Source organism: Pseudophryne corroboree, chromosome 7 (assembly GCF_028390025.1).
Source record: "Pseudophryne corroboree isolate aPseCor3 chromosome 7, aPseCor3.hap2, whole genome shotgun sequence".
NCBI lineage: Eukaryota > Metazoa > Chordata > Amphibia > Anura > Myobatrachidae > Pseudophryne > Pseudophryne corroboree.
The window spans coordinates 38,445,424-38,472,046 of record NC_086450.1 but is presented as its reverse complement, the minus strand read 5'-3'; the positions used below and the strand labels follow the sequence as shown (position 1 = coordinate 38,472,046).

The following is a 26,623-nucleotide window of genomic DNA, read 5'->3' as shown; positions in this document are numbered from 1 at the left end:
GACCCTCTCCTGCACACACCTCCCCCTGCTCTTGCTCTCCTGCACATGTTCCCTCTCTAGATCTTCTCCTGCACCCCCCAATCACTGGATCTTTTCCTTCACACACCTCTTTGCTAGATCTTCTCCTGCACCCCCCACCCCCAATTGCTAGATCTCCTCCTGCACCACCTCCCATCATCGCTAGGGTATCCGGACTCCAGGTCGACAGCACAAAGGTCGACACGCCTTAGGTCGATGCCAATTGGTCGACACACCTTAGGTCAACATGGACAAAAGGTCGACAGGAACAAGGTCGACATGGAAAAAGGTCGACATGAGATTTTCACGATTTTTTTCTTTTTTTGAACCTTTTCATACTTAACGATCCACGTGGACTACGATTGGAACGGTAAAGTGTGCCGAGTGAAGCGGTAGCGGAGCGAAGGCAACATGCCCGAAGCATGGCGAGCGAAGCGAGCCATGCGAGGGGACGCGGTGCACTAATTGGGGTTCCCGGTCACTCTACGAAGAAAACGACACCAAAAAAACATAAAAAACTCATGTCGACCTTTTTCCATGTCGACCTTGTTCCTGTCGACCTTTTGTCCATGTCGACCTAAGGTGTGTCGACCAATTGGCGTCGACATAAGGTGTGTCGACCTTTGTGCTGTCGACCCTCAGTCCCAGACCCATCGCTAGACCCCCTTCTGCACTACCTCCCCGATCGCTAGATCTTCTCCTGCACACCTCCCCCCGCTGATAGATCTCATCCTGCACATACCCCCTTGCTAGACTTTCTCCTGCATACCCCCAATTGCTAAATCTCCTCCTGCGCCCACTAAACGGCGGCCAAACGCCGCGGTGCCGCCCCCTCCCGCCCAGCGACCGCCTCTGCCTGTCAATCAGGCAGAGACGATCGCTAGGTAGCGGCGGCCTTCGTACATCTGGTAATGCGCCTGCGCACTGCGGCACCGGCGCATGAGCAGTTCTGACCCAATCGCTGCGAACAGCTGCAGCGTGCGATCAGGTCGGAATGACCCCCGTTGGTAGTATGAACCAGCCGGCAGAATGAAAACACTTTGTTGAAGACCTTGTTTTGTATTTTTGTGAGGTTAGGAAGGACGTGTAACCAATGTCCGCGGCCATCTAATCATATAGCGCTATGGAAAGCCAATCAGATAGCCCGCTGTAGCCATTTATGTCTGCAGCCAAATTGCTCACAGATTTAGTTGCTTTGCAACTTGAGTGGTCAACAGTCCAGATGGTGGAAACTGTGATTGGGCACTGCTGCAAGGGGTTATTGCTCCGTGTAAGGAATTCAAGCTTTCCATACAGTATCAATGGCTGTCTTCCTCCCTCTTCTGAGGCTTGTACCATCTCTCACCGGAAAATGCTATAACTTCTCTCTGCTCATCCTCTGCTGCAGGGCTGGCTCTGTGAGCTCCTCCGCTGGAAGGAAAATCCCAGCCCAGAAAACCGTACCCTGTGGGAGAACCTGTGCACAATCCGCCGTTTCCTGGGACTCCCGCAACACGAGAGAGACGCCGTCTATGAGGAAGAGTCCAGGCATCATCATAGTGAAAGGCTACAGCACGTAGTACAGCTCAACCCTGAACCTGTGCAGGTAAGAAACAGGCGTGAACAAAAGCAATATGTATCATCCCCACAATTGTTCTGTGATTTCATAAGGAAACATCTCTCTTTAGGGGATTGGTTACTTCGTGCCACTTCTCCACTTTCTCTCCAAGCCTTCGTACACCTTCCCCTTATGATCGCTGGGAACGGAACCATTGCTCCTCCTGGCCACAGTGATATTATTGTCTGCAGTCACACATCAGATATAAGTCAGCGTTTCCAGAATTATAGATTTAACTGCCCCCCTGCAAACTATAAATTTGCACCCTCCCATATTCGACAAAGGGTCAGCGCGCGCCGGGAAAAGAGATGTGGTCTCACAAGTAAGGGGCATGGACACACAAGTAGTACCCCCATTTAAAATTACGTCACACAGTGGCACAATCTTATTAATCTTATACGTAATGTCCCACCCGTAGTAGTAGCGTCCTTATACGTAGTGCACCCCCAGTAGTAGTAGCGTCCTTATACGTAATGCCCCCTAGTAGTAGCGTCCTTTTACATAGTGCACCCCCAGTAGCAGATGCGTCCTTATAAGTAATTCCCCCCTAGTAGTAGTAGTGTCCTTATACATAATGCCCCCCCAGTAGTAGTAGCTTATACGTAATGCCCCCCAGTAGTACTAGCGTCCTTATACGTAATGCCCACCAGTAGTAGTAGCGTCCTTATACGTAATGCCCACCAGTAGTAGAAGCGTCCTTATACGTAATGCCCCCCAAGTAGTAGTAGCATCCTTATACTTAATGCCCCCCCAGTAGTAGTAGTAGCGTCCTTATACTTAATGCCCTCCCAGTAGTAGTAGTAGCGTCCTTATACGTAATGCCCACCAGTAGTAGCGTCCTTATACGTAATGCCCACCAGTAGTAGCGTCCTTATACATAGTGCACCCCCAGTAGCAGAAGCGTCCTTATACGTAATGCCCCCCCTAGTAGTAGTAGTAGCGTCCTTATACGTAATGCCCCCCAGTAGTAGTAGCGTCCTTATACGTAATGCCCCCCCAGTAGTAGTAGTAGCATCCTTATACGTAATGCCCCCCCAGTAGTAGTAGTAGCGTCCTTATACATAATGCCCCCCCAGTAGTAGTAGCTTATACGTAATGCCCCCCAGTATTAGTAGCGTCTTTATACGTAATGCCCACCAGTAGTAGTAGCGTCCTTATACGTAATGCCCACCAGTAGTAGAAGCGTCCTTATACGTAATGCCCCCCCAGTAGTAGTAGCATCCTTATACTTAATGCCCCCCCAGTAGTAGTAGTAGCGTCCTTATACTTAATGCCCTCCCAGTAGTAGTAGTAGCGTCCTTATACGTAATGCCCACCAGTAGTAGCGTCCTTATACGTAATGCCCACCAGTAGTAGCGTCCTTATACATAGTGCACCCCCAGTAGCAGAAGCGTCCTTATACGTAATGCCCCCCCTAGTAGTAGTAGTAGCGTCCTTATACGTAATGCCCCCCAGTAGTAGTAGCGTCCTTATACGTAATGCCCCCCCAGTAGTAGTAGTAGCATCCTTATACGTAATGCCCCCCCAGTAGTAGTAGTAGCGTCCTTATACATAATGCCCCCCCAGTAGTAGTAGCTTATACGTAATGCCCCCCAGTATTAGTAGCGTCTTTATACGTAATGCCCACCAGTAGTAGTAGCGTCCTTATACGTAATGCCCACCAGTAGTAGAAGCGTCCTTATACGTAATGCCCCCCCAGTAGTAGTAGCATCCTTATACTTAATGCCCCCCCAGTAGTAGTAGTAGCGTCCTTATACTTAATGCCCTCCCAGTAGTAGTAGTAGCGTCCTTATACGTAATGCCCACCAGTAGTAGCGTCCTTATACGTAATGCCCACCAGTAGTAGCGTCCTTATACATAGTGCACCCCCAGTAGCAGAAGCGTCCTTATACGTAATGCCCCCCCTAGTAGTAGTAGTAGCGTCCTTATACGTAATGCCCCCCAGTAGTAGTAGCGTCCTTATACGTAATGCCCCCCCAGTAGTAGTAGTAGCATCCTTATACGTAATGCCCCCCCAGTAGTAGTAGTAGCGTCCTTATACGTAATGCCCCCCAGTAGTAGTAGCGTCCTTATACGTAATGCCCCCCCAGTAGCAGTAGTAGCATCCTTATACGTAATGCCCCCCCAGTAGTAGTAGCGTCCTTATACGTAATGCCCCCCAGTAGTAGTAGTAGCGTCCTTATACGTAATGCCCCCCAGTAGTAGTAGCGTCCTTATACGTAATGCCCCCCCAGTAGTAGTAGCGTCCTTATACATAATATACCCCCAGTAGTAGTAGCATCCTTATACGTAATGCCCCCCCAGTAGTGGTAGCGTCCTTATACGTAATGCCCCCCCAGTAGTAGTAGCGTCCTTATACGTAATGCCCCCCAGTAGTAGTAGCGTCCTTATACGTAATGCCCACCAGTAGTAGCGTCCTTATACGTAATGCCCCCCCAGTAGCAGAAGCGTCCTTATACGTAATGCCCCCCCAGTAGTAGTAGCATCCTTATACGTAATGCCCCCCTAGTAGTAGTAGCGTCCTTATACGTAATGCCCCCCCAGTAGCAGAAGCGTCCTTATACGTAATGCCCCCCCAGTAGTAGTAGCATCCTTATACGTAATGCCCCCCCAGTAGTAGTAGCGTCCTTATACGTAATGCCCCCCACAGTAGTAGTAGCGTCCTTATACGTAATGCCCCCCCAGTAGTAGTAGCATCCTTATACGTAATGCCCCCCCAGTAGTAGTAGCGTCCTTATACGTAATTCCCCCCTAGTAGTAGTAGCGTCCTTATACGTAATGCCCCCCCAGTAGTAGTAGCATCCTTATACGTAATGCCCCCCAGTAGTAGAAGCGTCCTTATACGTAATACCCCCACAGTAGTAGTAGCGTCCTTATACGTATTGCCCCCCAGTAGTAGAAGCGTCCTTATACATAATGCCCCCCCAGTAGTAGTAACTTCCTTATACGTAATGCCCCCCCAGTAGTAGTAGCATCCTTATACGTAATGCCCCCCCCCCCAGTAGTAGTAGCATCCTTATACGTAATGCCCCCCCAGTAGTAGTAGCGTCCTTATACGTAATTCCCCCCTAGTAGTAGTAGCGTCCTTATACGTAATGCCCCCCCAGTAGTAGTAGCATCCTTATACGTAATGCCCCCCAGTAGTAGAAGCGTCCTTATACGTAATACCCCCACAGTAGTAGTAGCGTCCTTATACGTATTGCCCCCCCAGTAGTAGAAGCGTCCTTATACATAATGCCCCCCCAGTAGTAGTAACTTCCTCATACGTAATGCCCCCCCAGTAGTAGTAACATCCTTATACGTAATGCCCCCCCCCCAGTAGTAGTAGCATCCTTATACGTAATGCCCCCCCAGTAGTAGTAGCATCCTTATACGTAATGCCCCCCCAGTAGTAGTAGCGTCCTTATACGTAATGCTACCCCAGTAGTAATAGCATCCTTATACGTAATGCCCCCCCAGTAGTAGTAGCGTCCTTATACGTAATGCCCCCCCAGTAGTAGTAGCATCCTTATACGTAATGCCCCCCAGTAGTAGAAGCGTCCTTATACGTAATACCCCCACAGTAGTAGTAACGTCCTTATACGTATTGCCCCCCAGTAGTAGAAGCGTCCTTATACATAATGCCCCCCCAGTAGTAGTAACTTCCTTATACGTAATGCCCCCCCAGTAGTAGTAGCATCCTTATACGTAATGCCCCCCCCCCAGTAGTAGTAGCATCCTTATACGTAATGCCCCCCCCCCCAGTAGTAGTAGCATCCTTATACGTAATGCCCCCCCAGTAGTAGTAGCGTCCTTATACGTAATGCCCCCCCAGTAGTAGTAGCGTCCTTATACGTAATGCCCCCCCAGTAGTAGTAGCGTCCTTATACGTAATGCCCCCCCCAGTAGTAGTAGCATCCTTATACGTAATGCCCCCCTAGTAGTAGTAGCGTCCTTATACGTAATGCCCCCCCCCAGTAGTAGTAGCATCCTTATACGTAGTGCCCCCCCAGTAGCAGTAGCGTCCTTATACGTAATGCCCCCCTAGTAGTAGTAGCGTCCTTATACGTAATGCCCCCCCCAGTAGTAGTAGCGTCCTTATACATAATGCCCCCCCAGTAGTAGTAGCGTCCTTATACGTAATGCCCCCCCAGTAGTAGTAGCATCCTTATACGTAATGCCCCAACAGTAGTAGTAGCGTCCTTATACGTAATGCCCCCCTAGTAGTAGTAGCGTCCTTATACGTAATGCCCCCCCAGTAGTAGTAGCATCCTTATACGTAGTGCCCCCCAGTAGTAGTAGCGTCCTTATACGTAGTGCCCCCCCGTAGTAGTAGCATCCTTATACATAATGCCTTCCCAGTAGTAGAAGCGTCCTTATACATAATGCCCCCCAGTAGTAGTAGCGTCCTTATACGTAATGCCCCCCCAGTAGTAGCGTCCTTATACGTAATGCCCCCCCCAGTAGTAGCGTCCTTATATGTAATGCCCCCCCAGTAGTAGCGTCCTTATACGTAATGCCCCCCCAGTAGTAGCGTCCTTATACATAATGCCCCCCCAGTAGTAGTAGCGTCCTTATACGTAATGCCCCCCCAGTAGTAGTAGTGTCCTTATATGTAATGCCCCCCAGTAGTAGTAGTAGCGTCCTTATACATAATGTCCCCCCAGTAGTAGTAGCATCCTTATACATAATGCCCCCCCAGTAGTAGTAGCTTCTTTATACATAATGCCCCCCCAGTAGTAGTAGCTTCTTTATACATAATGCCCCCCCAGTAGTAGTAGCTTCTTTATACATAATGCCCCCCCAGTGGTAGTAGCTTCTTTATACATAATGCCCCCCCAGTAGTAGTAGCTTCTTTATACATAATGCCCCCCCCAGTAGTAGTAGCTTCTTTATACGTAATGCCCCCCCAGTAGCAGTAGCGTCCTTACATGTAATGTCCTCCCCAGTAGTAGCGTCCTTGTACGTAATGCCCCCCCAGTAGTAGCATCCTTATACGCAATGCCCCCTCCCCCAGTAGTAGTAGCGTCCTTATACGTAATGCCCCCCCAGTAGTAGCGTCCTTATACGTAATGCCCCCTCCCCCAGTAGTAGCGTCCTTATACGTAATGCCCCCCCAGTAGTAGCGTCCTTATACGTAATGCCCCCCAGTAGTAGCTTCTTTATACATAATGCCCCCCCAGTAGTAGTAGCGTACTTATACGTAATGCACCCCCAGTAGTAGTAGCGTCCTTATACATAATGCCACCCCAGTAGTAGTAGCGACCTTATATGTAATGCCCCCCAGTAGTAGTAGCGTCCTTGTACATAATGCCCCCCCAGTAGTAGCTTCTTTATACGTAATGCCCCCCCAGTAGTAGCGTCCTTATACGTAATGCCCCCCCAGTAGTAGCTTCTTTATAAGTAATGCCCCCCCAGTAGTAGTAGCGTCCTTATATGTAATGCCCCCCCAGTAGTAGCGTCCTTATACGTAATGCCCCCCCAGTAGTGGCGTCCTTATATGTAATGCCCCCTCCCCCAGTAGTAGCATCCTTATACGTAATACCCCCCTGTAGTAGTAGCGTACTTACAGGTAATGCGCCCCCCCAGTAGTAACGTCGTTATACCTAATGCCCCCCCCCCCTAGTAGTAGTATCGTCCTTACATGTAATGGCCCCCCTGAAGTAGCGTCCATAATGCGTGCGCACACAGACATACCTCACACACACAATTCACACATATATACACACATACACCCCCACCATATACACACACACACATACATTTCTCTCTCACCCTCCACTTACCTAAGTCTGGCTGTCTCTCTCTCTACAGCAGCCTGGTCCGTTTAGCCCCGCCTCCTTCCGTCCCATGTAGCTCCGCCCCCTCCTCTGATCCTACACAGCCGCTGTCACAGGTGATTGGGGTGGGGGGAGTGGGCTTTTCATGCTGCCAGCGCTGCTACCTGTCATACAGTGACAGGCACAGCAGCTGGCAGCAGCAGGGGGGACAGGACGGCGCAGCAGGGAGGGTCTGCAGAGTAGGGAGAGTGCCTCTCCGTCCCAGCGCCTCCCTGCACTGCATTCCTTCGCTGAGCGGGTAGCGCCGGGCCTGCATATGCTTAGGTCAGACTAGATGGGCCAAGTGGTTCTTATCTGCCGTCAAAATCTAGTCCATTTGAGTTATCGTACCTTCAAGTAAAAGAAAGATGTTTAAATAAATAAGAAAGGAATCAATAAGGAGAGTGACTGTCTTTCCTGGACCAATGTCAAATATTAACTTGTTGTACTTTTAAAACTCTATAAAGCACTTATGAGTTTACACGTTCATAATGTAAGGAGCCAGGTAAAGAGTGACAGACATGAAGCAACTGATTTTACAGGGCTCTGACAAGGGTTCCGCAGCGTCTAACAAAGGGGGTCATTCCGAGTTGTTCACTCGTTGCAGATTTTCGCAACGGAGCGATTAAGGCAAAAATGCGCATGCACATGATACGCAGTGCGCATGCGTTAAGTATTTTAGCACAAAACTTAGTAGATTTACTCACGCCCGAACGAAGATTTTTCATCGTTGAAGTGATTGGAGTGTGATTGACAGGAAGTGGGTGTTTCTGGGCGGAAACTGACCGTTTGCTGGGAGTGTGCGGAAAAACGCAGGCGTGTCAGGATAAAACGTGGGAGTGTCTGGAGAAACGGGGGAGTGGCTGCCCGAACGCAGGGCGTGTTTGTGACGTCAAACCAGGAACGAAACTGACTGAGCTGATCGCAGTGTAGGAGTAAGTCTCGAGCTACTCAGAAACTGCTAAGAATTATCTATTCTCAATTCTGCTAATCTTTCGTTCGCAATTCTGCAAAGCTAAGATACACTCCCAGAGGGCGGCGGCTTAGCGTGTGCAATGCTGCTAAAAGCAGCTAGCGAGCGAACAACTCGGAATCACCCCCATTGTCCAGTGTATATGCAAACGGGATCCGGTCCCTAGGTCGACAGTAACTAGGTCAACACTATCTAGGTTGACCACTACTGGTCGACAGTAACTAGGTCGACATGTTCTAGGTCGACAGGTCAAAAGGTGTAGTGTGATTGACAGGAAAGGGGCGTTTCTGGGCAAAAACTGGCCGTTTTCTGGAAGTGTGCGGAAAAACGCAGGCGTGTCAGGGAAAAACGCGGGAGTGTCTGGAGAAACGGGGGAGTGGCTGGCCGGACGCTGGGCGTGTTTGTGACGTCAAACCAGGAACGAAACGGGCTGAGCTGATCGCAATATGTGAGTAGGTCTGGAGCTACTCAGAAACTTCTAAGAAATTTCTAATCGCAATTCTGCTAAGCTAAGATTCACTCCCAGAGGGCGGCGGCCTAGTGTGTGCAATGCTGCTAAAAGCAGCTAGCGAGCGAACAACTCGGAATCACCCCCAAAGTACATAAACAAATGAGCATAACGAGAAGACAGCGACTAACAGTACAAGACAATGCAGGACAAGCACACAGTATATACACATTGCTGCGTCAGCGGTTATAACGCTGAAATAAGCCTCAGGACGGCAGAAACTGAGGGTTAGGTGCCGCTTTTGTAAGTTTGGAGTAGATGATAGTATACGTAAGGGAAGGAGAAGCACAAAAGGAAAGAGGGCCCTGCTTGTGAGAGCTTACATTCTCATGGGGAGGGGCAGATGGACAGGGGTGACACAGATGGGGTACTACAATGACCATCATGCCATGTGACTGAATTTGATTACAGCATAGTTTCTGCATTTTGTATGTTCCTCTTCAATTCATATCTCTTTATAAACAGGGCTAGTCCTCCCCGCATGTCTGGCTCTCGATGCTTTTGCACCCGGCGAGTAGCTCCCTGCCTGCGCAGCTCCTGCGCTCTGGCAGGGAGCTACCCGCCGCATCCCGGGTCGCAGCGGCTGCTTTTGATGTCACGCAGCTGCCCCCCCAACGGTCTGGACACGCCCCTGTTGTCCGGACCGCGACGCGCCAACAGTGTTCTAACGCCGTTGGCACGCCCCTTCCTGCCCTGCGACCGCATCTACCTGTCAATCAGCCAGAGGTGATCGCAGCCCTGAGATGCTTTTAGCGTCTCCCTGGGCTCCCGGGGGGCGCGGACGCACCCCACAAATGCAATGCAGTCTGAATTACCCCCTAGATCGTATTTTCTGTAGTGGATTGATACTGAAAAATAATGGAAAACTTTTGAAGACAATATTTTCCCAGGGCAAATCGTCAAAATCTAGGGACAGTCGGACACTATGCACAAACACAATTGTATTATTTATGTATTTATTAACAGTTTCTTATATAGCGCAGCAAATTCCGTTGCGCTTTATATTTGGACACAATGAGGCAGATGTATTAACCTGGAGAAGGCATAAGGAAGTGATAAACCAGTGATAAGTGCAAGGTGATACATGCACCAGCCAATCAGCTCCAATATGCAAATTGACAGTTAGGAGCTGATTGGCTGGTGGGTTTATCACCTTACACTTATCACTGGTTTATCACTTCCTTATGCCTTCTCCAGGTTAATACGTCTGCCCCAATGATACAACAAAGGCCCTCATTCCGAGTTGATCGCTCGCTAGCTGCTTTTAGCAGCATTGCACACGCTAGGCCGCCGCCCTCTGGGAGTGTATATTAGCTTAGCAGAAGTGCGACCGAAAGGTTAGCAGAACTGCTCAAAAAATTTTTCCTGCAGTTTCTGAGTAGCCCCAGACCTACTACCAGATTGCGATCAGCTCGGTCCGTTTAGTTCCTGGTTTGACGTCACAAACACGCCCTGCGTTCGGCCAGCCACTCCCCTGTTTCTCCAGACGCTCCCGCGTTTTTCCCTGACACGCCTGCGTTTTTTAGCACACTCCCAGAAAACGCTCAGTTTCCGCCCAGAAACACCCACTTCCTGTCAATCACTCACCGATCAGCAGAGCGACAGAAAAGCGTCGCTCGGACCTGTGTAAAATTGCATAGTTTTGTGTGAAAGTACTTAGCGCGTGCGCCCCGCAGCCCATACGCATGCGCAGAACAGCCGGTTTTTAGCCTGATCGCTATGCTGCGAAAAACGGCAGCGAGCGATCAACTCGGAATGAGGGCCAAAACTGGGTAATAAACAGTCAGAGGTAGGAAGGCCCTGCTCGCAAGCTTACACTCTATATAGTAATGAAGGTGTATCTACTAAATGTGTTTTATTGTGCGTTCTCCACTTTATTATGTCTACTAGCTGTAATCCAGCAGTGAAAGGGTTATGTTTCTCTGTGAGGATGGTAGCTTGCAGCAGGTCAGGAGTCTGATCTACAGATAACTCATAGGCTGCACCTCAGAGACTTGCTCTACAATTACTTCGGAGGCCTTACCTGCCTCCAATCTCATAAATTTCCCACTTGGGACCCGCTAGCTCCCCTCTCTGCTATGGTTTAAGTATGGCCTTATTGCCTGTATAGATGCGTCTCTGCTGAAGTACATGAAGGATACAAGCAATAAGGGGAGAATTTCACTATCCTGATATCAGAAACATTTAACCTGTTCCATGGCAGAGTATCCTGTGGTGCTGGGTTATCGGTGTGTTAAGAATACCGCTACCATTCCGTCATTTGCCGTTGGTATAAAGCCAGCTGTTCACGTCTATAGGCACGTGATAGGGACTAAGGAGTCTATTCATGAAGCAGTGAAAAGCATGGAGAAGTGAGCCTGTGGAGAAGTTGCCCATGGCAACCAATCAGCTGCTCCGTACAACTGGATAGTATGCAAATTATAAATGTTACTTCAATGCTGATTGGTTACCATGGACAACTTCTACACTGGCTCACTTCTCCACGCTGTTCACTGCTTCATGAACAGACACCCAAAGTCTATTTACTAAGCCTTGGATGGAGATAAAGTACCAGCCAATCAGCTCCTAACTGTCATTTTGCAAACCCAGCTTGTGACATGGCAGTTAGGAGCTGATTGGCTGGTACTTTATCTCCGTCCAAGGCATAGTAAATAGACCCCTAAGGGGTAAATTGACTAAAGCTTCTAAAACAGAGAATTGGCGATGTTGCCCATAGCAACCAATGAGATGATGTTTATCATTTTCTAAAAGGCAGTAGAGAAATGATAGACTGCACCTGATTGGTTGCTATGAGCAACATCACCACTTCTCTGTTTTAGAAGTTTTAGTAAATGTACCCCTAATATTCTGTCTAAGTAATTTCTCTTATGTGCACCAGAGGTTGTGAACTTTCTGTGTCAACAAACAACACGGAACATCATATTCTTGATGAACAAGTTTTTTTTTTTGTTCTCTTTTTCCTTTTTTTTGGTTGTTTTCTTTCAGTCAGACACATCCCCGAGCAGGAATCCTTGACATACCTGTATATTTGCGTTAAGAGCTATTAAAGTGAAATAAGGCAATTGCTTCTAGCTGCACCCTAATGCTGACAAGATAAAGTTAATTCGTTTCTTTTCCCATGAACCCCATCCACAGACCCCCTTGTGACCCCAAATTCCTGCACGGGCGGCGTGTAGATTCTTTACATTGCTTCATGTTTAATCATCATCCCTTGCATAAATAATTGCGTACTGTAGTGTAATAAACGGGCTCATTTAAATATAATTGAGCCCCGGCAAAGAGCAACATTTTGGAGGGTCCCGACTTCTATGGGCTCTGTCGCTAAAGTCACACCCTAACCCTGAAATCTGCTTAGTCCATAGTAACGTTCTGACACTATTTCCCTGATTGTATATACTTAATAATAAATCAGTAAACGGGCAAATGTGTTTTTCAGGGCTGCTGGCCCCCCATACTGCTGGGCCCCACAATAGTTGCACAGGCTGTTGTGTATCTAACATTGTGATCCTTTGCAATCAGCATGAGATCCGTTGTGATCTCCCAAGGTGATCTTACATAAGGGGAGATGTATGGAACCTTCTTACAAGGCACAGGTAAAGAAAGAAGTTGCCCTTGAAACTATACTAGATAAGGGCTAGCTGGAAGCTGATTGGTTGGTATGAACAACTTCACTTGTCCTCCGACTCTTTGCAACATATGATCTCCCCCTGGACTGATTCTGTCACTCTGCACCCCCAGTGTAACCAGATACAGTGTGGATTAAGGGGGTAATTCAGAGTTGATCGTAGATGTGCTAAATTTATGATAATTTACTCTGACATGTGGGGGGACGCCCAGCACAGGGCTAATCCGCCCCGTATGTTAGGCCCTACGCCTCCCCCCCCCACAGGTACAAAAGTATTGCACAGCGGCGATGCTTTTGTACCTGTGTGCTGGCAGGGAGCTACCCACTGCGTTCCGGGTGTGACGTCATGCGGCCGCCGCAGCCCACCCCAATGGTCCGGACACGCCTCCGTTGTCCGGATCGTGCCCTGCCAACGGTGTTCTGACGCCGTTGGCACGCCCCCTCCCGCCCTTTGACCACCTCTGCCTGTCAATCAGACAGAGGCGATCGCAGCCAATGAGATGCTGATAGCATCTCACTGGGCTCCCGGGGTGCGCACTCCGCAGAGTAATTCAGACTGCGATCGCTGCTGCGGCAGTGATCCAGTCTGGATTACCCCCTAAATTCCTTTATTCTTATTATTAGGCTAATATGTGGCCTTACAGCTGCACTATAGGCACTTTCATTCACTATTACAGTAAGTCCCAATTAGCATAAACCTGAGGTCTTCTTGTCTGTGTCATTTATCTGCGGTGTCATGCCAAATGACAGTATTTCCTAAGAAGGCCAAGGATGCAGCCAAATGCTCCAGTTATTACATAATATAACTGTTGAATTTTGCACTATGGCTCCTAGATTACAGCCAGAAGCGTAATAATGCCTAGGGGACCGTCAATGCTGAATTTTTCTCTAAGGGTGCATGGCCGCACCTCCTTTGATTAGGCCACACCCCCTGAAGAAAATAAAAAAAGTACATGGGCCCGCTCAGGCTCTCTAAGGCCCGCCCCACAGGGAAGCTGAAGTTAATGTAACTACTGGCGTTTTTTTCAATTCTTATACATTCATGTTTTACGCATGTAAAATGAAGATAAATGGGTTTTGCTCTGGAAACCATTGTTACTGATGTCAATTTACGCTTTGGCGTTTTTATGTCTGTGGAAAAAGGGAGGACTGTTTCACCTGTGGACGATTGGAGAAATCCTGAAAACATGAGCTGTTGGAAACTGGCGTTAAGGACACTGATTTGGAAGCTACTGTATCTAGGGTTCCCAGTCCTCTTAACCCTCTGTAAGGTCATTTGGCTAAATAATCCTACAAGGTTCCACTCTGTCTTTCATACATAAGTACAGCCACTTATGTGTGGTTTTTGCATTGATTGGCGTTTTATGTAACCTTACGTAGCAATAATATGATCACTTGTACAATTCATATTCTGAGACACAAATTAGGTATGTAATGATTCTTCCATCTCTCCATCTCTTCTACAAGCAGGTGAGAATACGGCTTTTTCATACTTAGAATCCTTTTTGAGAGCTTCTAGTACATTAATGGATGGATTCTCAAGTTTTAGGCACAACCGTTGTCCCTGAACTTGACTATTTACTTTGTCATTATGCTGTTAATGTTGTGCTTCAGTGTATTCAGGTATATCCTTTTGTTATTCTTTCTCCAGTACTTCAGTCGCGTCTCCACATTTTCATTATTAATCTATATAGAGCTCATGGAGAATTAAAACTAAGGGTTATAGGTCCTAATTCAGCAAGGGTTGTAGATGTGCGAAAAATCACATGTCTGCAAGCCATTACTCCTGCAGGCCGGGACCAACAGAATGTTCAAATAATAATAATAATATTTAAGGGGGAATTCAATTAGTTGCGATAATACATTTTTTGCAGTAAAACGGGGCTTTTAGCACATCTCACGTTAAGCCGAAATTCATTTGTCCACGATAATTCTCCATAAGTTTACCATGAATTTAGCCTCACCGCCTCTGAGTGGGTGATAAGCTTGGGGAAAATCCCTATTTTAAAGTTGAAATTTGGGGATTTGGTTCAGAACCCCTGGCACATATCCCTGAATGACTTACCTGCTTCTCCTCCACGGGCATCTCCTGTAGGGGAAACATGAACGTTGGTAAGTATGGACAGTGTGTGCGCATTTTTAATAATCTTACCATATGTCCAGGTGGGTAAATAGCGTAGTGTGTAGTTGAGGCTGATTTTTTTTCCCATTGTCTGATTTCTCGAGATGTCAGGAGAAATCAGGGGATAAAATAAAGTGTGTAGCACAGATATCAGGACCCCACTGTAGGCGAATAATCGTCCCAATTGACGGGCCGACAAAAAATATCTGCTTCAGTTTGTACTTTGCTTAAGGCTGCCCTGAGGACACTGGGTCTGATTCTGATTTGGAAGTAAAGCAAAACAAGCAAGTTAACTGTGCAAATGGGCAAAACCATGCTGCACTGCAGGTGGGGCAGATGTAACATGTGCAGAGAGATTTAGGTGGGGCGTGTCCAAACGGAAATCTAAATTGTAGTGTAAAAATAAAGCTGTCTAACATTTTCAGCTACATGCAAAAGCAGCCGGTATTCACCCTGCACAGAAGAAAATCTAATTGTATTTGCTCCACTTGCATTGCAACAAGGTTTGTTCCAGATACAAATTTACTTGCTTTTTTAGCTTTACTTCCCAATCAGTATCAGGCACAGAGTTTGGGAAACCCTGTATTTCTCTATTCTGGTAAAGGGACTACAGATTTGTTTTTATTTTATTTATTTTTCTCTGACGTCCTAAGTGGATGCTGGGGACTCCGTCAGGACCATGGGGATAGCGGCTCCGCAGGAGACAGGGCACAAAAGTAAAAGCTTTAGGATCAGGTGGTGTGCACTGGCTCCTCCCCCTATGACCCTCCTCCAAGCCTCAGTTAGGTTTTTGTGCCCGTCCGAGCAGGGTGCAATCTAGGTGGCTCTCCTAAAGAGCTGCTTAGAGTAAAAGTTTTATTAGGTTTTTTATTTTCAGTGAGTCCTGCTGGCAACAGGCTCACTGCAACGAGGGACTTAGGGGAGAAGAAGTGAACTCACCTGCGTGCAGGATGGACTGGCTTCTTAGGCTACTGGACACTAGCTCCAGAGGGACGATCACAGGTACAGCCTGGATGGGTCACCGGAGCCGCGCCGCCGACCCCCTTGCAGATGCTGAAGAGAGAAGAGGTCCAGAAATCGACGGCTGAAGACTTCTCAGTCTTCATGAGGTAGCGCACAGCACTGCAGCTGTGCGCCATTGCTCTCAGCACACTTCACACCAACGGTCACTGAGGGTGCAGGGCGCTGGGGGGGGCGCCCTGGGCAGCAATGAAAGTACCTATACTGGCTAAAAATACATCACATATAGCCTCTGGGGCTATATGGATGTATTTAACCCCTGCCAGGTTGTCAGAAAAACGGGAGAAGAAGCCCGCCAAAAAGGGGGCGGGGCCTATTCTCCTCAGCACACAGCGCCATTTTCCCTCACAGAACTGCTGGTGGGAAGGCTCCCAGGCTCTCCCCTGCACTGCACTACAGAAACAGGGTTAAAACAGAGAGGGGGGGCACTTATTTGGCGATATGATTATATATTAAGATGCTATAAGGGAAAACACTTATATAAAGGTTGTCCCTGTATAATTATAGCGTTTTGGTGTGTGCTGGCAAACTCTCCCTCTGTCTCCCCAAAGGGCTAGTGGGGTCCTGTCCTCTATCAGAGCATTCCCTGTGTGTGTGCTGTGTGTCGGTACGTGTGTGTCGACATGTATGAGGACGATGTTGGTGAGGAGACGGAGCAATTGCCTGTAATGGTGATGTCACTCTCTAGGGAGTCGACACCGGAATGGATGGCTTATTTAGGGAATTACGTGATAATGTCAACACGCTGCAAGGTCGATTGACGACATGAGACGGCCGGCAAACAAATTAGTACCTGTCCAGGCGTCTCAAACACCGTCAGGGGCTTTAAAACGCCCATTTACCTCAGTCGGTCGACACAGACACGGACACTGACTCCAGTGTCGACGGTGAAGAAACAAACGTATTTTCCTTTAGGGCCACACGTTACATGTTAAGGGCAATGAAGGAGGTGTTACATATTTCTGATACTACAAGTATCACAAAAAAGGGTATTATGTGGGGTGTGAAAAAACTACCTGTAGTTTTTCCTGAATCAGATAAATTAAACACCCCTTAGGGTGGATAAGGCGCTCACACGCTTATCACAAGTGGCGTTACCGTCTCCAGATACGGCCGCCCTCAAGGAGCCAGCTGATAGGAGGCTGAAAAAATATCCTAAAAAGTATATACACACATACTGGTGTTATACTGCGACCAGCGATCGCCTCAGCCTGGATGTGCAGCGCTGGGGTGGCTTGGTCGGATTCCCTGACTGAAAATATTGATACCCTTGACAGGGACAGTAGTTTATTGACTATAGAGCATTTAAAGGATGCATTTCTATATATGCGAGATGCACAGAGGGATATTTGCACTCTGGCATCAAGAGTAAGTGCGATGTCCATATCTGCCAGAAGATGTTTATGGACACGACAGTGGTCAGGTGATGCAGATTCCAAACGGCACATGGAAGTATTGCCGTATAAAGGGGAGGAGTTATTTGGGGTCGGTCCATCGGACCTGGTGGCCACGGCAACAGCTGGAAAATCCACCTTTTTTACCCCAAGTCACATCTCAGCAGAAAAAGACACCGTCTTTTCAGCCTCAGTCCTTTCGTCCCCATAAGGGCAAGCGGGCAAAAGGCCAGTCATATCTGCCCAGGGATAGAGGAAAGGGAAGAAGACTGCAGCAGGCAGCCCATTCCCAGGAACAGAAGCCCTCCACCGCTTCTACCAAGTCCTCAGCATGACGCTGGGGCCGTACAAGCGGACTCAGGTGCGGTGGGGGGTCGTCTCAAGAGTTTCAGCACGCAGTGGGCTCACTCGCAAGTGGACCCCTGGAGCCTACAAGTAGTATCCCAGGGGTACAGATTGGAAATTCGAGACGTCTCCCCCTCGCAGGTTCCCGAAGTCTGCTTTTCCAACGTCTCCCTCCGACAGGGAGGCAGTATTGGAAACAATTCACAAGCTGTATTCCCAGCAGGTGATAATCAAAGTACCCCTCCTACAACAAGGAAAGGGGTATTATTCCACACTATATTGTGGTACTGAAGCCAGACGGCTCGGTGAGACCTATTCTAAATCTGAAATATTTGAACACTTACATACAAAGGTTCAAATCAAGATGGAGTCACTCAGAGCAGTGATAGCGAACCAGGAAGAAGGGGACTATATGGTGTCCCTGGACATCAGGGATGCTTACCTCCATGTCCCAATTTGCCCTTCTCACCAAGGGTACCTCAGGTTCGTGGTACAGAACTGTCACTATCAGTTTCAGACGCTGCCGTTTGGATTGTCCACGGCACCCCGGGTCTTTACCAAGGTAATGGCCGAAATGATGATTCTTCTTCAAAGAAAATGGACGATCTCCTGATAAGGGCAAGGTCCAGAGAACAGTTGGAGGTCGGAGTAGCACTATCTCAAGTAGTTCTACGACAGCACGGGTGGATTCTAAATATTCCAAAATCGCAGCTGTTTCCGACGACACGTCTGCTGTTCCTAGGGATGATTCTGGACACAGTCCAGAAAAGGGTGTTTCTCCCGGAGAAGAAAGCCAGGGAGTTATCCGAGCTAGTCAGGAACCTCCTAAAACCAGGAAAAGTGTCAGTGCATCATTGCACAAGGGTCCTGGGAAAAATGGTGGCTTCTTACGAAGCGATTCCATTCGGCAGATTTCACGCAAGAACTTTTCAGTGGGATCTGCTGGAAAAATGGTCCGGATCGCATCTTCAGATGCATCAGCGGATAACCCTGTCTCCAAGGACAAGGGTGTTTCTTCTGCGGTGGCTGCAGAGTGCTCATCTATTAAAGGGCCGCAGATTAGGCATTCAGGACTGGGTCCTGGTGACCACGGATGCCAGCCTGAGAGGCTGGGGAGCAGTCACACAGGGAAAAAATTTCCAGGGAGTGTGATATAGTCTGGAGACTTCTCTCCACATAAATACACTGGAGCTAAGGGCAATTTACAATGCTCTAAGCTTAGCAAGACCTCTGCTTCAAGGTCAGCCGGTATTGATCCAGTGGGACAACATCACGGCAGTCGCCCACGTAAACAGACAGGGCGGCACAAGAAGCAGGAGGGCAATGGCAGAAACTGCAAGGATTCTTCGCTGGGCGGAAAATCATGTGATAACACTGGCAGCAGTGTTCATTCCGGGAGTGGACAACTGGGAAGCAGACTTCCTCAGCAGGCACGACCTCCACCCGGGAGAGTGGGGACTTCATCGGGAAGTCTTCCACATGATTGTGAACCGTTGGGAAAGACCAAAGGTGGACATGATGGCGTCCCGCCTGAACAAAAAACTGGACAGGTATTGCGCCAGGTCAAGAGACCCTCAGGCAATAGCTGTGGACGTTCTGGTAACACCGTGGGTGTACCAGTCGGTGTATGTGTTCCCTCCTCTGCTTCTCATACCCAAGGTACTGAGAATTATAAGACGTAGAGGAGTAAGAACTATACTCGTGGCTCCGGATTGGCCAAGAAGGACTTGGTACCCGGAACTTCAAAAAATGCTCACAGAGGACTCATGGCCTCTGCCGCTAAGAAGGGACTTGCTTCAGCAAGTACCATGTCTGTTCCAAGACTTACCGCGGCTGCGTTTGACGGCATGGCGGTGGAACGCCGGATCCTAAGGGAAAAAGGCATTCCGGAAGAGGTCATTCCTACCCTGGTCAAAGCCAGGAAGGAGGTGACCGCACAACATTATCACCACATGTGGCGAAAATATGTTGCGTGGTGTGAGGCCAGGAAGGCCCCACGAAGAAATTTCAACTCGGTCGATTCCTGCATTTCCTGCAAACAGGAGTGTCTATGGGTCTCAAATTGGGGTCCATTAAGGTTCAAATTTCGGCCCTGCAAATTTTCTTCCAGAAAAAATTGGCTTCAGTTCCTGAAGTCCAGAAGTTTGTCAAGGGAGTATTGCATATACAACCCCCTTTTGTGCCTCCAGTGGCACTGTGGGATCTCAACGTAGTTCTGGGATTACTCAAATCACATTGGTTTAAACCGCTCAAATCTGTGGATTTGAAATATCTCACATGGAAAGTGACCATGCTGTTGGCCCTGGCCTCGGCCAGGCGAGTGTCAGAATTGGCGGCTTTGTCTCACAAAGCCCATATCTGATTGTCCATTCGGACAGGGCAGAGCTGCGGACTCGTCCCCAGTTTCTCCCTAAGGTGGTGTCAGCGTTTCACCTGCACCAGCTTATTGTGGTACCTGCGGCTACTAGGGACTTGGAGGACTCCAAGTTGCTAGATGTTGTCAGGGCCCTGAAAATATAGGTTTCCAGGATGGCTGGAGTCAGGAAAACTGACTTGCTGTTATCCTGTAGGCACCCAAAAAACTGGGTGCTCTTGCTTCTAAGCAGACGATTGCTAGTTGGATGTGTAGTACAATTCAGCTTGCACATTCTGTGGCAGGCCTGCCACAGCCAAAATATGTAAATGCCCATTCCACAAGGAAGGTGGGCTCATCTTGGGCGGCTGCCCGAGGGGTCTCGGCTTTACAACTTTGCCGAGCTGCTACTTGCTCAGGGGCACACCCTGGCTGAGAAGGACCTGGAGTTCTCTCATTCGGTGCTACAGAGTCATCCGCACTCTCCCGCCCGTTTGGGAGCTTTGGTATAATCCCCATGGTCCTGACGGAGTCCCCAGCATCCACTTAGGACGTCAGAGAAAATAAGAATTTACTTACCGATAATTCTATTTCTCGTAGTCCGTAGTGGATGCTGGGCGCCCATCCCAAGTGCGGATTGTCTGCAATACTTTTACATAGTTATTGTTACAAAAATCGGGTTATTATTGTTGTGAGCCATCTTTTCAGAGGCTCCGCTGTTATCATGCTGTTAACTGGGTTCAGATCACAGGTTGTACAGTGTGATTGGTGTGGCTGGTATGAGTCTTACCCGGGATTCAAAATCCTTCCTTATTGTGTACGCTCGTCCAGGCACAGTATCCTAACTGAGGCTTGGAGGAGGGTCATAGGGGGAGGAGCCAGTGCACACCACCTGATCCTAAAGCTTTTACTTTTGTGCCCTGTCTCCTGCGGAGCCGCTATCCCCATGGTCCTGACGGAGTCCCCAGCATCCACTACGGACTACGAGAAATAGAATTATCGGTAAGTAAATTCTTATTATTTATTCAACTTTCTTTTTTTTTTATATGGGAAGTGTAAACATAATAACACTACACCAGTGGCGTCACGCGGGGGTTGCGGCCCGCACCCAGGTGTGACGCCTGGAGGAGGGTGACACCAAATGTCAGCTCCTCCGCACTGACAGGAACCAGGTGCTGCAGTGAGAAAGTCTCCTACAGCAGCCGGCTCGTGTCACAGAAGAGGAGCCGACAGCGGACGGAGACCATCTCCGGAGATGCTGGGCACGCCCCCAGAGTGACGATTCCGGGATCCCCACGAAGCCACGCCCCCTAAGTACAAGACCACGCCCCTTTTTGCCTCGATCGCGGCAGGAGATCAGGGGCGCGCACCGGGTGTCACCACACCCGGTGGCGCCTCTGCACTACACACAGTTCTTATGTCAGTGTGTTCAACTGAGACAGTGGGGTAAATTTACTAAAATGGGAGTACTATTTAAGTTCTATTTAAGATTCTACTTCTCATTTATTTAGCACCTTCTAGAACACAGGTTCTCAAACTCGGTCCTCAGGACCCCACACGGTACATGTTTTGCAGGTCTCCTCACAGAATCACAAGTGAAATAATTAGCTCCAGCTGCGAACCTTTTAAAATGTGTCATTGAGTAATTAATACACCTGTGCACTTGCTGGGTTACCTGCAAAACATGCACTGTGTGGGGTTCTGAGGACCGAGTTTGAGAACCCCTGTTCTAGAAGATAATTCCTGAAATCTGATTGGTTGCTATCGGCAACATCCCATCTTAAATAGAACTCATATCTTAGTAAATTTACTAACCAGCGTTGGAAAGTAGTTCTAGTAAGGTATTTCTAGTTTCTGAATAAGGTGTGTTTCCCTTTAAGAAAGGGTTTGAGCTGGTTTAACCCTCTTGTCTGCCAGAAAGTGTAGAAGGAGATGTGAAGACAGACAGTGTATTAATGACCCATTACTCATAAACGTGCTATCTTGTGCATAGCTGATCAGGTGAAGGTGCACAGCCAAAGCTCTGTGAGGTTCTGCTGATAATAGGGAGATAGCTTATCAGGGCCCAGCACACACCCTCTGCCGTTTTCTGTGATACGCTGCCAATCAGGGCTCTAAAATAGGTTAATGACTGCGGAATCCTCGGAATGTGACATCACCTGCATGTATTCTGTATTGTTTACTGTAACCTCCACCTTCCCTGCGCAGGCGTTACACACATACAGCTGTCCTGTAACCAGGAAGTCGCTCTGCACAGTGCTGGTACGTCCTATAGGGACTGATCCACCTATAGCAACCTATAAGATGTATACGATTTTGTTCAGCTTATTTTATATGCTAAAAAGAATGTCTGTATAAAACAGACTGTTTAAAAGAAAGAGATTGAGGGAAGCTATTTACCAAATGAGACCAGAAAGACAAATTTTCTGTTGCCGCTAGTTTTTTTTTTTTTTTCCGGACCAATTAATCCCCCCCAACAAAGGTCTCAGAGGCAGCTGAGCAGTGCTCAGGTCCCTTGTAGCATTTTGGGGCGAGATGTACTAAACTATGAAAAGAGTAGAGAAGTGAGCCAGTGGAGAAGTTGCCCATGGCAACCAATCAGCATTGAAATAACATTTATAATTTGCATACTATAAAATTATACAGGGCATCTGATTGGTTGCCATGGGCAACTTCTCCACTGGCTCACTTCTCCACTCTTTTCACTGCTTAATACATCTCCCCTTAAAGTATTATCTTTTCCTGTGGTCACCCAGCCTAACGCCATCTACTGGTTATTGAGATCACAGAGGTCACAGGCTAAGATACATTAAGACCCCATGAGGCCCGAAGCGACTGGTGCCCCTCAGTGATTATGGGACCCTAGGCGGGAGCCTATATTGCCTAGTGGATAAGCCACTGTCACAGGTAGATATTTCCCTTTGAATCCGATAACTATTCAGCATACTATGCTGGACAGCAGCCTTCACTGACACAATGATGTCTCTGGCAGCGCTGAGAAGTAACACAAGAACGCCATAGAGACATGCCTTTATACAAACGTCTCACTCTTGATTGATAGTGTATTAATATTCCCATAGTTGGAGTACAGTCACCTTTCGGTATGTCTTATTGAGTCGCAACACTGTCTATTTGCTGACTGTTCCAACATACAGTGCTACTTATTAGCCGGGCTGAGTCTTCGCTGACGACCGTTCTAATGTACGGACTAGCTTGCCTTTCACCAGCCCGCAGCAGCGTAGGAGTTATACTGCACCAACTCCCCATCCAGTTGCAATCTCTGTTCCCAGTGACATGTTAAATTGTAACGCAAGGCTGCGTCTGAGGCTGTCAGCAAGTTTAGAAAAAGTGTGGATTAAATATTTATGGTGGCCGCGGAGCGCAGAGAGGGTGGCTGGAGATACAGCCAGCTGGTAAGAGATGCCAGCTTACTCTAGAGAGCCACAGTGTGTTTGCAGGCAGGAGGCGCACGCTAACAAAATGTGGCAAGTTAGCCATCCGGTAGCCAGGAGACCAAGGATAGCGTTGCATGGTTTAAAAAAAAAAAAATGAAATCCATTTATGTGGAACAAAGCAAATCATTCGCTCTGCAAACACCGAGCCGGTGCTACGGATATCAGTACAGGGCACCCTGCACGTGCTTCTAGCTAGGCATAGGCCTAAAATGATGCTGTTATTTGAGTTTAAAAAAGCAGAATGTTTTATGAATGGAAGTTTGTGATCTCCGAGTTTGAGAAGCCGCAGCCAGCGCTGCCTAATAGTAATATACAGAGCAAAGTCAGCCTTCATCCAAGATTGCTACAGCTCTGTCTATTTGGCTCCGCGCACGGTTATCCAATTCCTGCTGTTAACGTTAAAGCAGAGTTAATTTTGTCCATGAAAATTTTGACTGAAAGTATTCGTCGACTACAGTTTATTTCAGGACTAAAATTAGACTTAAATGAAAATCGAGATCCACTGACTAAATCTTAACTAAAACAAAGCAACAAAAAAAAGTGACAAAGACTAAAACTACATTTAAAATCCTTGTTAACATTTGCACTGGAAGTAGTTTTTTACATTTTTAAAGAACAATTATGTGATCTAGATATTTGCAGAATATGACCTGCTGTGAAGTAAATAGAATTGTGTATTGCACATGTTGTTCTAACAAAGTTAAGGTATTCATTTGTATAGGATATATGACAGCACTACAGTAAGTCAGACTCAGTATGTAACACATTCTCAGCCTACTGATCCTAGATTACTAATGATATATGGGAGCGCTACGGTAAGTCAGACTCAGTATGTAACACAGTCTCAGCCTACTGATCCTAGATTACTAATGATATATGGGAGCACTACGGTAAGTCAAACTCAGTGTGTAACACATTCTCAGCCTACTGATCCTAGATTACTAATGATATATGGGAGCACTACGGTAAGTCAGACTCAGTATGTAACACATTCTCAGCCTATTGATCCTAGATTACTAATGATATATGGGAGCACTACGGTAAGTCAAACTCAGTGTGTAACACATTCTCAGCCTACTGATCCTAGATTACTAATGATATATGGGAGCACTATGGTAAGTCAGACTCAGTATGTAACACATTCTCAGGTCATTGAGCCTAGATTTCTAAACACATAGGAAAGGTATGCAAACTTCTCAAGGGAATTTTAGAGAAATGTTCTTCAGCAAAATACACTACAGAATCGTTAAACTGTTTGCAAAAGTTATGACTAAAACATTGACTAAAATTAGACTAAAATGAAGACTGAGATCCACTGACTAAATCTTGACTAAAACGAAGCAAAAGAAAAAAACTAAAATGTGGCTTTAAAGTAAGCGACTAAGACAAAAGTGACTTTATCTCTATCCAAGGCTTAGTAAATAGACCCCTAAGTGCTGCTAATATTGTGCTGTAAATTATCACTGAGCTCAGCTACTCACCTCTGGTTCTTCTGTGCTGTACCAGACTATTTACTGTGTGTGCTCTCCAGGGTGCCAAGAGAAGCCATCTGGTTAGGTAGCACGGAGACACGACCATCCCTCCCCTTCATCTTTTAAATAGTATTGTATTTTCATAGTATAAATAGTATTTCAGCGGTAATCAAGTCAGAGAAGTGCAGTATCATATATAATTTCTGTTTTCATCTCGGACTGATAGCAGGCTGTAGTAATTATAGTGCAGTGACATTACTATTATTACTAGTAGTATTACATTTAATTTTTGTAAGCCTCAAAACATGAAGGGTATCCTGTAACTGGGGAAAGGCGGCACCTTGTTGGCGTGATTTTGAGTCACGCTATATTTCTGAATGCGGACAGATTGAGTGATTTTTTTTAGCAAACGGTGCATGCGGTGCGGGCTGCTTACACATCTCAGAGTGCTTACTGAGTTGTACACATCTCTATCGCGCTGGATGGGCGTTCCTGCGTGGCAACAAAGTTCTCAGGCGTATGCGCAGAAGCACATTTAGGCATTTTTGTGTCTTTATGGCTGATTCTGAGTCAGACAGATCTTGAACTAAACCCTTGAGTAAAATGGGCGTTACTGGGCGGAGAATATGCAAATGCAAGAGATCTGTGGGAGTGTCATGGGAGAGCTGTGGGCATTACTGGGCGGAGAATATGCAAATGCTTGCAAGAGATCTATGGGAGTGTCTTGGGAGAGCCATGCACATTATTAGGCAGAGAATATGCAAATGTTTACAAGAGACCCGTGGGAGTGGGAGCGCCTTGGGCATTACTGGGCGGAGAATATGAGAATGCTTGCAAGAGACCAATGGGAGTGTCATGGGAGAGCCCTGGGCATTACTGTGAACAAAAGCAACAATATTTAGTATTTCATGGTCAGATAAATATAAAAAACAACATATGCGTACCTAGCCGCCTACAGCGCAGTTTTATATCAGCGACACGATTATACCAGCACACCTCAAAATAAACGCACAAAAGCCATGCAAGGTTTTTTAGCAAAACATTTATGGTGCACATTCTTCCAGTGAGTTCTACAATGTATAGTATAAGCAGAGGCGTAGCTAGGGTTTTTGGAGCCCAGGGCAAGATGGAAAATGGCGCCCCCCCCCATCCCCCCCCCCCCCCAAAAAAAAAACACACCAAAAGAAGCATGTGCGCGTGCCAAAAAATGGGCGTGGCCACACACCAGAAGGGTGTGTGGCCACGCACCAGAAGGGGTGTGGCCACTGAAAATGGCCCACAGTGCCAGTTACATTGCCCCACAGTGCCAGATACAATGCCCCACAGTGCCGGATACATGCCCCACAGTGCCGGATACATGCCCCACAGTGCCGGATACATGCCCCACAGTGCCGGATACATGCCCCACAGTGCCGGATACATGCCCCACAGTGCCAGATACATGCCCCACAGTGCCAGATACATTGCCCCACAGTGCCAGTTACATTGCCCCACAGTGCCAGATACATTGCCCCACTGTGCCAGATACATGCCCCACTGTGCCAGATACATGCCCCACATTGCCAGATACATTGCCCCACTGTGCCAGATACATGCCCCATGTGAAGATACGGATTCTCTGATCACTCAGGTAAACAGTTTAGTAAAGTGGCAAATGCCTTTTATTGTAAAAATACACACACAGTACACAAAACAGTAACTATTACATGCCAGGATGGTATCTTACTTACTAAGTCCCCACAGTAGTTTAGAATTACAGTCTCCTGATGTCACATACCAGCAGTAGTTCTGTGTCCCCTGGTCTGGGATACCAGCTCACACAGTGCCCTTTGCCACTGATGGCACCGCAATGCCTAGTCAGTGTCTCCACTACAGAGGTACATCCACTCTCTCTGTCCTTCTGTGTAGATCTCTCCCTCAGTGCACGTCCAGTAGCCTCTTGA

At 47.6% G+C, this 26,623-nt stretch overlaps 1 protein-coding gene across 4 annotated transcripts in view; it reads left to right on the top strand.

Annotated features, from left to right (window-relative positions):
• Positions 1-26,623, top strand: part of SATB2 (SATB homeobox 2) — a 229,436-nt gene that overhangs the window by 161,180 nt on the left and 41,633 nt on the right. For all 4 annotated transcript variants that reach the window (XM_063933041.1, XM_063933039.1, XM_063933040.1 and 1 more), the window contains one exon: positions 1,406-1,603. In XM_063933041.1, the coding sequence (XP_063789111.1) occupies positions 1,406-1,603 (198 nt within the window). The remainder of the gene's footprint in view (positions 1-1,405; positions 1,604-26,623) is intronic.